The sequence below is a fragment of the Panthera tigris genome, chromosome B1 (genome assembly GCF_018350195.1).
Source record: "Panthera tigris isolate Pti1 chromosome B1, P.tigris_Pti1_mat1.1, whole genome shotgun sequence".
NCBI classification, from domain to species: Eukaryota; Metazoa; Chordata; class Mammalia; order Carnivora; family Felidae; genus Panthera; species Panthera tigris.
In genome coordinates, this window is record NC_056663.1 from 173,138,790 (window position 1) to 173,153,027 (window position 14,238).

Below are 14,238 nucleotides of genomic sequence, written 5' to 3' on the forward strand. Positions count from 1 at the left end.
ATAACACTAACAGGAGTTTGGAAGAAATTGATTCCACCCCTCATGGAAAACTTTGAGGGGTTCAAGACTTCGGTGGAGGAAGTCACTGCAGGTGTGGTGGAAATAACTAGAGAACCAGAATTAGAAGTGCAGCCTGAAAACGTGACTGGATTGCTGCAATCTCATGATCAAACTTGAACAGATGATGAGTTCCTTCTTATGGATGAGCAAATGGAGTGAAATGGAATCTACTCCTGAAGATGCTATGAAGGTTACTGAAATGACAACAAAGTGTTTAGCATATGACATAAACTAAGTTGATGAAACACTGGCAGGGTTTGAGAGGAGGGACTCCAATTTTGAAAAAAGTTCTACTAGGGTTAGAATGCTACCAAACAGCACCTGATGCTACACAGAAGGGTCACTTGATAGGGCAAACTTCATTGTCTTCTATTAAGAAATTGCCACAGCCACCCTAACCTTCAGCAACCACCTTCCTGACGGGTCAGCAGCCATCCACATCGAGGCAGGACCCTCCAACAGCAGAAAGATTATGACTTAGTGAAAGTTCAGATGATGGTTAGAATTTTTTAGCCAAATAAAGTATTTTTAAATTGACAATTTACATTTATACAATTATATGCTGTTTTATTTTTAAGACCTAATGCTATTATGAATAGACTACAATACAGTGTAAACATAACTTTTACATGCAGTGGAAACCAGAAAATTCATTTGATTCACCTTATTTTGATATTCACTTTATTGTGGTGGCCTGGAACCGAACCTGCAATATCTCGAGGTGTGCCTGTATTTTGAAGCCGTATTATTAGGTGCTTAAAGGAATATTACATCTTCGCACTGAATTGAACTTTTTATCTTATGAAATGTCCCTATGTCTTCTAAGCTTAAAGCCTTAGCTTAAAGCCTGACAAAACTTTGTTTTTGCTAGTGGACAGCACATAGTTGTATCTGTATCTTAGTTGGAGTGTTTAGTCTATTTTAAATTTAATGAAATAGTTGGGGTTAAGGCTTCCACCTTTCTATTTATTGCATCCATGCTTTATTCTTTTCTAGCCCTCTTTTAGAGGAGTTATTATTCTATTTAATCTCTTACATGAAATTTTTATATCATTCATTATAATGAATGAATATTATACCTATGTTTAGGAGAACCTATATAGGTATAATATTCATCCTTCACTAAATACAGATAAGCTCTAAGTTTTACTTTATCACTTCCCAAGTAATGCAAGACTACCTTTAAAAGAGGTTACCCACATTTGTCCCTTTTGCCCTTTGAGCTATAATGGGCTTATATCTGCCTTTCATGTTACCATCCCTACACAGCATTATTAGTTGCTTAATACAGTCAATACTCTTTGACATTATCCTTTTCAGTGCTCTTAATTCCTTTTTATGGATTTGAACTTCTTGTGGTCATTTTCTCTAAGGCAGAAAACCATCTTTTAGTTTTCCTTTGAATGTGGATGACAAGGTCTTTCTGTTTTTGTCTGAAAACCTCTTAATTTATTGTGTTTGCAGGATACTTTCACTAGGTATAGCCATCTAGCTTGGCTGTTTTTTTTTTTTTTTCCTTTAGCTCTTTAAAGATGTTATTTCATTGTCTTTTGACTTCAAGAATTTCTCTATTAAAAAGTCAACTGATAGGCTCTCTGTTGTTTTTCTGAAGGTAATAATTTTTTCCTCTCTGATGGATTTTAAGGTGTTTTTTTTTCCTCTTTATTTTTGCTTTTCAGCAGTTTACTAAAATGTGATCAGGTGCAATTTCCTTGGAGTTTACTGAGCTTCTTGAATCTGTGTGGGTTGATGTCTTCAAATAGTTTTGGAAAATTCTCACTTGTTACTTCACATCTTTTTTCTCGGTGTCTTTTTCTGAGACACCAGTTATACTTCTGTGAGACGATTTGTACCTCACATGTCTCGTCTATTTTATTCTGTTTCTTTTACTCTATTGAAGAAAATCTATGCTTCAATTTACATATATTTTAACTGACTTCTCTTTGAGTTCACTAATCCTGCCTTCTACTGTGTTGAGTCTACTGTTAGGCCCATCAAGTAAGTTTCAACTTTTAGACACTGTATATATTTTAATTCTAAAATATTCATTTGATTCTTTCATATTTTTTATAGATTCCATGTCTTTGTTGAAATTATCCATCTTCTCATTCATTTTACCTTTTCATCTATTTTCATTAACATTTAAAAATAGTTATCCAACAGCTTTTGCCTGTCAACTCTATCTAGTCATCTGGGGGTCTGACTTCTATTATCTACTTTTTCTTGCTTATTAATCATATTTTCTTGATTATTTGCATGGCTTGTAATTTACATTGTATTCTGCACATTACATTTATTATTTTCTTACTGAAGCATAATTAACATACAATATTATAGGATTTTTAGGTGTACAACATACGGATTCAACAATTCTATACTTGGTGCTCCCACAATAAGTGTAGTCACTATTTGTCACCAAATGCTCTTAAAATTTTGAGAGCTGTACTTTTCATCTCTGTGCTGTACTTTTCATCTCTGTGACTTATTTATTTTATAACTGGAATTTTATACCTCTTAATCCCCTTTATCTATTTCACCCACTCCTGCACCTACCTCCCCTCTGGAAACTACCAGTTCTCTGTATTTTAAGAGTCTGTTTTGTTTGTCTGTTTTTGTTTTTTGGGTTTTTTTGTTTTGTTTTGCTGATTTGCTTGTTCACATTTATTTAAAATTTTTTTAACATTTATTTATTTTTGAGAGAGACAGAGACAGAATGTGAGTGGGTTACAGGCAGAGAGAGGGAGACACAGAATCTGAAGCAGGCTCCAGGCTCTGAGCTGTCAGCACAGAGCCCAACACGGGGCTCGAACTCATGAGCTGTGAGATCATGACCTGAGCCGAAGTCAGATGCTCAACCAATTGAGCTACCCAGATGCCCCGTTCAAATTTATTTTAGATTCCACATGTAAGTGAAATCATATAGAGAAGATATTTTCAAAATACACCTATGACAAATAGTATCCAAAATCTATAAAGAACTTATAAAATGGAACACACAAAAACAAGTATCCAGTTAAAAAATGGGCTGAAGACATGAACAGACATTTTTCCAAGGAAGATATCCAGATGGCTAACCGACACGTGAAAAGAGGCTCAGCATCTCTCATCACCAGGGAAATACAAATCAAAACCATGATGAGATATCACCTCACACCTGTCAGAATGGCTTAAGAAAGGAGAACCCTCTCACACTGTTGGTGGAAATTCAAACTGGTGTAGCCACTTTGGAAAACAGTATGGAGTTTCCTCAAAAAGTTAAAAATAGAACTACCCTAGGATCCAGAAATTGTACTTATTAGGTATTTACCCAAGGGATACAAAAATACCTATTCAAAGGAAACATGCACCCTGATGTTTATGACAGCATTATCAACAATAGCCAAATTATGGAAAGGTCCCAAATGTCCACTGACTGATGAATGGATAAAGAAGATGTGGGATGGACACACACACACACACAAAATGAAATATCAGCCATCAAAAACAATGAAATCTTGCCATTTGCAATGATGTGGATGATATTATAAATAGATAAATAGATAGAGAGTTTTATGCTAAGTGAAATAAGTCCAAGAATGACAACATGATTTCACTCATAAGTGGAATTTAGGAAAAGTGACAGATGAACAAGGGGGGATAAAAGAGGCAAACCATAAAACAGACTCAACTGAAAAGAACACACTGAGGGTTGCTGGGTTGGAGGGGATGTTGGTGAGGGGATGGGTTAAGTGGGTGGTGGGTATTAAGGAGCACTTAATACGTTGTGATGAGCACTGGGTGCTGTATGTAAGTGATGAATCATTAAATTCTACACCTGAAACTAATATTACACTGTATGTTAACTGGAATTTAAGTAAAAATCTGGAACTACAAAAAAAGGAATATCATATAGTATTTGTTTTCCCTGACTTATTTCACTTAGCATAATGCCCTCTAGGTACATCTATGTTGTTGCAAATGGCAAGATCTCATTTTTTATGGTTCATATCCCATTGTGATATCTATATATCTCTATATATATTTCACAGAGTCTTTATCCATTCATTAATGGACACTTGTGGTGACTGTATATCTTGGCTGCTATAAATAATGCTGCAATAAAATACAGGGATACATGTAACTTTCTGAATTAGTGTTTTTGTTTTCTTTGGCTAACTACCCAGTGGGATTACTGGATTATATGGTTCTTCTACTGCTACATATCTTCTGCCCATTTTTAATGTTTATTTATTTTTGATAGGGTACAAGCAGGACAGGGGCAGAGAGAGGGGGACACAGGATATGTAGTGGGTTCTGTGCTTACAGCAGTAAGCCTGATGTGGGCCTCAAACTCATGAACCACAAGGTCATGACCTGAGCTGAAGTCGGCTGCTCAACCAACTAGGCCACCCAGGTGCCCCTCTTCTGCCCATTTTTAAATCCTATTGCTTTTTGCTATTTTTTTAAAAATCTTCATATATTTTGGATATTAATGCTTTATCAGATATATGCATATACCTTCTCCCAGTGGGTTGCCTACTTTGTTGATGGTTTCCTTTGCTGTGCAAAACCTTATTTCGGTGTAGTCCCAATAGTTTATTTTTGCTTTTGTTTCCCTTGCCTGGGGCACATATCTAGGAAAATGTTGCTAAGCTGATATCCAAGAAATTACTGCCTATGTTTTTGTTGTTGTTGTTGTTTTGTTTTTTAATAGGAGTTTTAGGGTTCCAGGTCTCACATTTAGTTCTTTAATCCATTTTGATTTTTTGCATATGGTGTAAAGAAAGTGGTCCAGTTTTCTGGACACCGTTTTTTGAAAAGACTATCTTTTCCCCATCGTATATTCTTGGCTCCTATGTCATAGATTAATTGACCATATAAGAGTGGGTTTATTTTTGGGCTCCCTACTCTGTTCCATTTATTTGTCTATTTTTGTCTGGGTATTGTATTTAGAAGAGCTGTTATTTATGGGTTCCTTTTCCTGTTAGGAGGAGAGGCTGATCACGTCAGTCGCAGTTTTTGAAATGGGTACAACTAGGTTGTAGGTTTAGTTGGATTCAGTTGACTTTAAATTCAAATGTGTCAGTGGCAAGACTTGAATATTCATGTTAGGTTTCAGTGGACTTTGTTTTTCTAAACAGTAAGAGATTGTGGAAGAAGACCACTCTGCTTTTCCATCCCAGCTTTCCATTATTCCATGTTGCCCACTGAGCAGCACATGTCCCATGGAGAAAACTGTGGATACTTTTGGCCCTCCTCCAAATGTAACGCCAGCTCAACAAGAAAGGACTTTTCTCTCTGGACATGGAACTTGTCTAATCATCGATGTCTTCAAGGCTCTACTATCTCTGTAAAAGCAGGATATTTATAATTTTTTAAGTGGTTGAAATCCCACTTGGAAACATAAGTCCTTTGGACTACAGTTTCCAATGAACACTTTTTCTTACCAGTTAAGTTATACAGAGGTTGACTGCTCTCCTGTTCTCTCTTCTGTCCATAATTCTTCTTAATGTGAAACTGTGCTTAAACTATATATATTAGCAAAAATGAACTAAAGGAATCTCTTGGATTCTACAAACAAGATAACTAGCTTCCTTTTCAATAATAATTTTCAGTGTTTGCTCATTCTATCATTACTTGGGTGATAACCAGGTAATTTATTGGAACCCAACTGGAACCTATTTTAGAGCTATGGTAACTAGTTGGTTTCAACTGGACAAGCTTAATTTTATAAAAATGTCTTTAAAAATTTGTTTTTTCTAGAGGGAGTATGCAATTCAGGGTGAGGAGCAGAGGAGTGGGGGAGAGAGAACAGATCTCAAGCAGGCTCCATGCTCAGCGCAGAGCCCCACACGGGGCTCAATCCCATGACCCTGGGATCATGACCTGAGCCGAAACCAAAATCAGACGTTCAACCAACTGAGCCACCCAGGTGCCCCTATAAAATAAGACTTTGTGTTGAAATCTAAGGCTTCAGATTAAGTTTTAATTTTTTTAGGGAAGGACATAAAAAAAAAATCTAGATTGATTAAATGGTTTTCCAGCTCAGATCAATGACTATTTTTCTATTTTTCATATGTTTTGGCTAGTAAGCCTATACCTATAAATGTAAGAACTAAATCATACACAACCCCTGCATATTTTTTTAAAGTACAAGCTGAGACTAAGCACTTGTATTCTTTTTTCATGTTTCTATTTAATTTAGTATACCTAAAACGGTAAATCAATCATATACTGGAATGTGGATAAAATGAAATATTTTGCAAAGCTAAAATGTTGTGCGAACACATCTTTCAAATTCAGTGATTTCAGAACTCTCACTGTATAGTTTTCCTTCACTGAAAATTATTAAAAAACCAAAACGATCCCAAATCTGAAGCATCATGGCAGCTGGAGGAGAGTGGGGGCAGGTGACAAGGAACGGATCCGTGTGCTGTAGGCTCCATTCAGTAGTGTCCCTCTGTGATGTGCAAATATGGAAAGGTTTCATTTTTACCGGTAACAACTATGGACCTTGCTGTCTCATCTTTATTCTTCTGCCTAGTGGAAAAACCTTAAATTGCTCAATAATGATCGATTTCTTGGTCCAACCCTTTCTTTCTGTTTTCGTATTTCTGTTTCGAAATTTAGCCCAGTTGAAAATGTCTATTTCCGAGCTTCCTTCTTCCCACTTTGTGCATAGTCTCAAGTGCAGCTGCCAGGAGCTGTCTGTGGTCGGCAAGAGTGCTCTCTGCAAGTACCACTGGTGCCAGTGACGGTAGTGTGTGTGTGTGTGTGTGTGTGTGTGTGTAGGGGTGGGTGGGGTGGGGTGGAAGATGGGTGTGGCATCCACTTACGCTCAGGTCAGAATGATGGCAGTAGTTCCGTTCTTTTGGAATGCTTCTCTATCCAATGCTGACAGATTATGTCTGTTTACATCTGGTACCCCAGTGAGGATGCTATATGGACTATGGCTCCCTGAGACTTCTGGAAATTGACAAAGCACGCCGCATTCTCTTTGTCCCGACTCTTAAGATACGGGGAATGGCCCTCTGAATGTGAAGTCATGGAATCACCTCTTACCTGTCTCAGTCCGTGGTAACCGGAGCTGCCTGTATTGGCTGCACAGGCCTGGCTCGAATCCCCTAGGGTAGCCTGCCAATGCCTCTCCCTCAGTAAATCTCCACATCACCCACTCTGGACTGAGGGAACGTAGCGAGACGCTGTCTGCATCTCCCACGGCTCTGACACCCTTGGCGGAAGCTCTTCTAATCCTATAAGGAAGCTTCTCAAACTCCCAGTTCCTCAAGCCAACAGTTGCTTTAATGAACTTTGGCCAAGACATAGGCCTTCACCTAAGGTCCAGGGTCAATGCTGAAATGTCACAAGCAATTCTTTTGGGGTACTCCAAATTTGGAAGGATGACAATAACAAAATGCTTCCTCTCCATAAACACGCATCACGAAGAGGCCACAGATACGGGAACTCTGCTCAAGGGCATCCCCGCTCCCCCTTCATAAGAGGTTTTTCTGGACTAAGTGGGTGCGACAGGTTGTGGGGAAGATTCTGCTAAGCTTCCCACACTTGGTGGGGGCTGAGGCAACTCTCTGAAGATGAGGACTCTGGACTCCGGTGTAAGCTGTCTTCCTGTAAACAGTGCGGTCCTGGTCAACACCCCTCCTTGGGAGCAGGTCAAGGTCTAAGTAAATTCCAGCAAATTCCTATCCAGCAAATGAATATATACTCTACGTTTTACAACGTTTGTAAAGAATGAACTCAAAACCCCTATAACATTTGACTCTATTATCTGACGGTGTGAATCGAGTCTTAGTGCTTTTCTACATTTAGACTATCATCACCATTTTCAAAGGGAAAAATGTCCAGTATCGCATAAATGTCCATTACGGGTAAAAGCGTTTTATTCTCACTTGAAAATAAATCCCACTTTAATAATAACTAATGGTTGTGCATCCCTTTATCAAGAACTATCACATTTGGTTCCTACAACAAACCTTTGATATTTGTTCTACGTTTGCTATAGCTCATGGTTATTTCCCCATTTTATGGATGTGGTAATCAAAGCAGGGTGAGGTTAGTTAACGGCTCTGTCAGAACCAGGGCTCTAATTCAGGTTGCGAAATACAAAGTGTGGCTTTTTCCCACTGCGTGTGCTTTCCTACAAGAAAATGATGTATTCTCAGTATGACAGGTCTCCTGAGTGGATCCTCTGAGAAACTGGACACGTGTGTAGGCACCTGATGCCATCCCATCCTGTGATCAAACATGTGCACAGACAGGTGTGGAGGATTAGCCTTCTTGACTGTACGACCTCAGGCCATATCCCAAAGGACCGCTTTTGGGAAAGGATGCTGGAAGGAGCCAAGCACATAGAACGTTTAGGTCCAAGTTCCCTTTGGGTCTCAGTTCCCTGGGTACTTAAAATGAGCTTTGTTTGGTTGCGGAATTTATCTGCATCTAACATAAGGCTAGTATTTGTGAAGCCTTTGAAAATACACAAACTTTGTCATTCAGCAATAGCAAATTTTCCTGCCAAAGACTTTAGCACTAGGGGGAATAATATGCCATGGGCTGCAAGCCACAGGGGTCATGATGACTTCTAGAAGTAACGCAAGGAAGCATTGGGCAAGGAAACTGGAGCTCAAAGGCGACACATGCACGCCTGCTGTTACCATAGTTACAACAAGAAAGGCCATAAGAGATGTACTATATTTCTTATAAGCAGGGAGAGAAGTCTTGCCTGGTTTAGGATCACTGGGGTGAGTAATCCTGGCTGTATCCACAGGGTTTCATCCTGGTTCCCCTGAGTTTCAACATGGAACAGGAGAAGGGGTAAATCATTTGTTTACATTCAATGAAGCTGTTCTTATGTTCTCTCATTTAACCTTTATTCTCAGAACCTGCTGAAGCTGGCAGTCTTTATTCACTCCCCTACCAGCAAATTGTGAGACTTAATGGCCGTGGCTAATTTTAGTAGTTTGGGTATGATGCTCTACAGGGAGACAAAAAAGGGGGGGGGGGCGTGTGGATAATGTCCCTCTCATTCCTGACTTTTCTGAGGCTGAATCAGGACAGCATAACAACTGTGATTCCCCAGGGCGGACCTCCCCAGTTGGGCTTTCCAAGCATCACGGAACCTGGTCTAACTTGTCTTCCACTGAGTCTCCTGTACAGCACCCCTACTTCTCCTTTGATGACAACTTTCTTAACGATGCACTCATTGCAGTCTGGGCCGGATGATTTCATCTTTAGACAGTTTTGAGAGGTAACAGTGATACAACACTTACTGCGGATTCCGGATATGAGACACTACAAAGTGCTCTGGAATGTCATTTCATCCTCAGAGGGACCCCAGGGGACAGAGAACTATTATCATCATCATCATCTCCATTTCACAGATAAAGAAACTGAGGCTGAGGGTAGTAAAGAAACTCCTCCACTGTCAGGCAGCTATGAAATGTCAGAGCCCAGGGATATGCGACCCCCCCAAACCAGTGAGTGCTGTATCTTCCAACTTCTTCACCTGGAGCTGAAGCCTGTCTTCTTGTTCCTTCCAGCTGCCGGTCCTAATTTTGTCCTCTGAAGACCCATGGAAAAGGTCTTAATTCCTCTTTCCCTACTAAATCTTCAGATATCTTACATGGCTTTCAGGACTGTCTTGTTCTGTTCAGACCACAGGACACTGTTGTTAGATGTCCACTCTTCAACCCCTTAAGTCATGTATTTTCGTTTGGCTTCCTGCATTAGCGCTCTAAGGGGGCTCCCCGCTCTGCCCTCTATGTACACCTGGCAGCCGTGGTGGGCCTTAAGAGAGGTTAGGTCCCTTCAGTCTTCTCAAAATACTCTGTGGCTTCTCAGGTCATTGGAAGCAAGATCTCTGCAGCCAACTTCAAGATGAGCAAGCCCAAGATCATCCTGTCCTCCCCCATCTTGCTCATACTGTTCCCTGAACATTCCAAGCATGGTCCCAACTCCTTTCCCTGGAACACTCTGCTCTGGAAATATACCTGGTTCTTTCCCATCCTTCCTCCTATCTCCCCTCACAGGCGCTACCCACACCTTAGCAGTAAGGCCTATCTCCAACCACTCTACCGAAAATAACAAATCTCTCCCCTCATGGGTCTTCCCTCTTCTCCTTCCTTTTTGTATTCTTCTCCATAGCACTTATTATTTTCCTTATTTTCTTCATTTTTGCCTACCTTCTCCCTTTGGGCCCACTTAAGAACATTAAGCTCTCGAAAGGGCAAGGAGTTTTTTGGGTTTTTTTGTCTGATTTATTTATTTATTTTGGCAATTTATTCTTTATTTTATTTGTATGTGCCCAATAATTATTAAAACTTTTGAAAGTGGTTAGTTTTATCAGTCTTCTGCGAACACCCGGTGTTCATCCCAATAAGTGTCTTCCTTAATGCCCCTTCCTATTTAGCCCATCCCTATACCCACAACCCCTCCAGCAACCCTTAGTTTGTGCTCTATAGTTAAGAGTCTCCTCTATTTTGTCCCCCTCTCTGTTTTTATATTGTTTTTGCTTAAGGGCAGGGAGTTTTACCTTCTTAGTTCAAAACTAAGGTTAAATCATTAAGTGGCAGACAAAATAACCATTTCACATGGGTCAACCCACCATATCCCCAGCACTAAGGCAAGGCCTGGCACAGAAGCATTAAGTAGTTGGCAAATAAGTAAATAATTTATATACTGATACTAAAAATGCTGCAGAACCTTTATGCACTTTATTATCCTCAGGAAGAACTTCACTATCGCGTGGCTGGATATCTGATATCATCTCTGTCTTCCTAACCTTTTGTGGAACTGAATATAAATAGAAATGCAAATAAATATTAAAAACTCTTGCTGACACACTAACTCTAGGCTTTTAACTGTATGATATTTTCTTCGAAGCATTCACTAGTTTCAGATTCATCTATCAGCCTCAACATCTCTGTGTTGAGAGGGGTAACTTCCATATCAATTGCTAAAATCTGTCTGGATTCAGGATAAGCTAATTCTTTCTTAAGCTAAATTAAGGCAGTGATTTGACACAATCACCTGCCAGAGAGTGACCTGCATATCATACTACCACTGTGTATACATAGAAGAGTATGTATTCTTTGGAAAATATGTCTCACTTGAAAAACCTGTGCATTTGTAGCCTTTAATGAGCATCTAGCTGAAAATCACTCTGAAGAATTTTTTCCTCCCATAGGGCATCACTTTCTATTGGTGGATTTGACGTCCTACATTGGTTTACTTTAACAAATGTTTCAGTCAGTGTGTTAAAAAAAAAAAAAACAAAAAACAACCTGCCAACAATTCCGGTGTCAAGAAAGGGAGACACTGATGTAATACATTATACCCTGTAAGGAAAATCGGGCTACTTACTGTACACGGACACAGTAATCCTTACTGCTAATCACAAGGTGTGGGGGAAACTGCTGTCAGACCCAAGTCACCCCTTCGATTACCACTGCGAATTATTCACCGTGAATTTGCAGTGCTGCTTATGGAGAAGCTGAAGGTTTTGTTCTCACACATTTAGGGCAAGGAGACAGTTTATAGTTTTTCAATAGGTAGAGAAAAGCCAGGATTTGTTCCTCATTCAAAATAACTAAGATCCCTTAAGAATCACAAACCAACAACAATTCTCACAGTCATCTACAATTTAATATAAAGCATTAGTGTTTTTATACCCACAACAAAACATGGACCTGCGGAAGTTTTCAAACACTCCTCCAGCTGCTTCATGCGTGTCTTCTGGAGCTCGGGGCTGTCCCACTCGTCCTCATCGATGCCCCAGTAGAGATCTATGACCTGGGAACCAATGGACGAGGCAACATTAGTTTACCTGCAGGAAAACTTAATTTACCTTTATTCTTACTTACAGTGTTAAGCTAACGTGACTTTTAACTTTCCTCTTTGCAGCACGTTTTCCCTTAAGAGGGAAAATTATATTTAAGACCCAAACAGATATACTGTTTTACCCCATGATAGGTGTGCACACTGTAATGTCTTTTGTTCTTTATTATACTGTTGACATAGGCCCAGAGAAGAATGAAATGTTAACTGTCAGCAGAGGTTTTGTGGAACCAACTTTTCCTTATATTGAAATGGTAACAGGAGTTCAAAAACATGTCTGGAAGCAACTGGGATATGGCAACCACATTATTTGAGACAATTAAACAATAGTGTATAATGGTGCTGTGCATCTTAATATGAGAAGGGAAAACCATAATGGGCATTAATATATACTGACCTAGAGGGAAACATCTACATTTCTTAACAGGTGTTTTTAGGTTTTATGTATTTATTTTTATCATGCTTTATCCCACGGGAATACATATTTTGTTTATGTCTGTTTCATCTGAGAGCAGTTTGGCTTTCATCAATATATGTCTGAGAAACATGTATTGGAAACAATGAAAGGCGGTATGCCTTAATGAGAAGTGAGGATAATAGGATCCTCTATTTCCTTACTTCAAAGAGTATGAGGGAAGATGCTGAGAGTCTGTGAAAACTTCCGCAAGCACACTCTTTGAAAAATCTATGAAGAGCATTATGGGTTTCCTTCCCTTTACTCAACTGATGTTCTGCATACATAAGGTAAATGTTTCCAATTGTAGCTTTGAAGATTTCCTTTTTCTTGTTTCCCACAAGCAGAAAAAGAACCTCCCCTCCTTACTGGCTGTTCGTATGGCATTCACGGAGATGCAGGCACAGAGCGTGTGTCCTCCATGGTGCCCCAAGCGGACCTCAAGGGCTCGCGTACCTCCCGTCTCCTGGCCATGGCCCTGCATGGGTGTGTCTGCACCAGTTCTTTGTCTATGTGCATATGAGTTTTTAGATGGCTGACAAAGATATAACAACTTCTTAAAAAATATCCTTATGTTTTATGATAAATGATGAATATCATATATTTGGGGGTTCTTCCCTTTAGTCTACCTTACAAAGTTTAATCACAGTGTTAAGGAAGGAGTCATCTGAGATAACTTCGGTGTCCCGTATGAGAGCCTATAACTTTGGCTATTTAAAATTAAATATAAATTAAAATTAATTCATTCCGAATACTCAATAGCCACATGTGGCTACTGATGGAAAGCACAGGTACAGACTACTTCACCATAACAGAAACTTTAATTTGGCATAACTGTAAGTTACTGAGATTGTTAGAACAAGACATTTTTGGCCATCTACCAATAACTTGTCAAACGCACAGATCTGCAATGTGAATGCTGACACTTAGTTGTACCACGCACAGATTAACAGTCATTCAGAGAGCCTGCTTTTCATCCTTTTGGCTGACACTGTTTGGACATATGTGAGGAAAGGTCTGATTTAGAACAAATGAATAGAAAAAGAAATGGTAAATATAAAGGTTGATATAACAAATGCTATCAATATATACCTGCTCTCCTCTCTTTAAATGACATAAAATTATATAAAATATAATTGGATATGTAACCTATACAAAAACAGTCCAAAAAGGGAATAGAGTTATAAAGAAGTATGCTAGCTCAATGAATTAAGTTGGTATAAATCATACATAGTTTCTGAGAAGATGGGTCTTAAAATAACTATGAGTAACAAATATAGTGAAAAAAATTATTATTATTATTATTATTATTTTTTTTTTTTAAACATTTTAAGAGTTTATCTGAACAAAACCTGATTGGTATCAGGCAGGTATCTACCAGATAGAAAGGAGGTGTACAAAATGAAAGACTTTTTTAGGCAGAAGGGAGCAGGAACAAGGAAGTTCAACGAGGCAAAAAAGCGCACAGTTTTTGCTAGGTTACTTTCCTTTAGGGGATAGCAGGGGTCTGTCAGGCACATTACCTACGTACTGCTGATCAGGCAATTCCTGATTGACTGGTGTAAGATTCCATTACTGGGAAAGCCAAACCCATCACTTGGGTGCTTGGCATAAGTGGCTCCATTTTGGGCCTGTTGTCTTTTTTTCACAGATTCATATGAGAGTTCGCTGGGGTTAGGAAGGACATAGGAGGGGGCCTTAAATTTTATCTACCTGGACAACTCACTCTGCTATTGGTATTTATTCCTCCAGCCATCAGCCTGGAAATTTTCAAGAGGCTGGAGGTCTTTCTGAGCTATATATATCCTTGGGAGTCAAACGAAGGTCTTGGGTCTTTTCCAAATTCATCATTGCTATTAGAGTGAAAAAAATTATTAAAGAAAATATTAAACCAA

General features: G+C 39.1%; 1 protein-coding gene across 1 annotated transcript in view; it reads right to left on the bottom strand.

Annotated features, from left to right (window-relative positions):
* Positions 1–14,238, bottom strand: part of NWD2 (NACHT and WD repeat domain containing 2) — a 181,624-nt gene that overhangs the window by 77,666 nt on the left and 89,720 nt on the right. Inside the window, exon 3 of the mRNA XM_007098919.3 lies at positions 11,728–11,844. Within this exon, the coding sequence (XP_007098981.2) occupies positions 11,728–11,844 (117 nt within the window). The remainder of the gene's footprint in view (positions 1–11,727; positions 11,845–14,238) is intronic.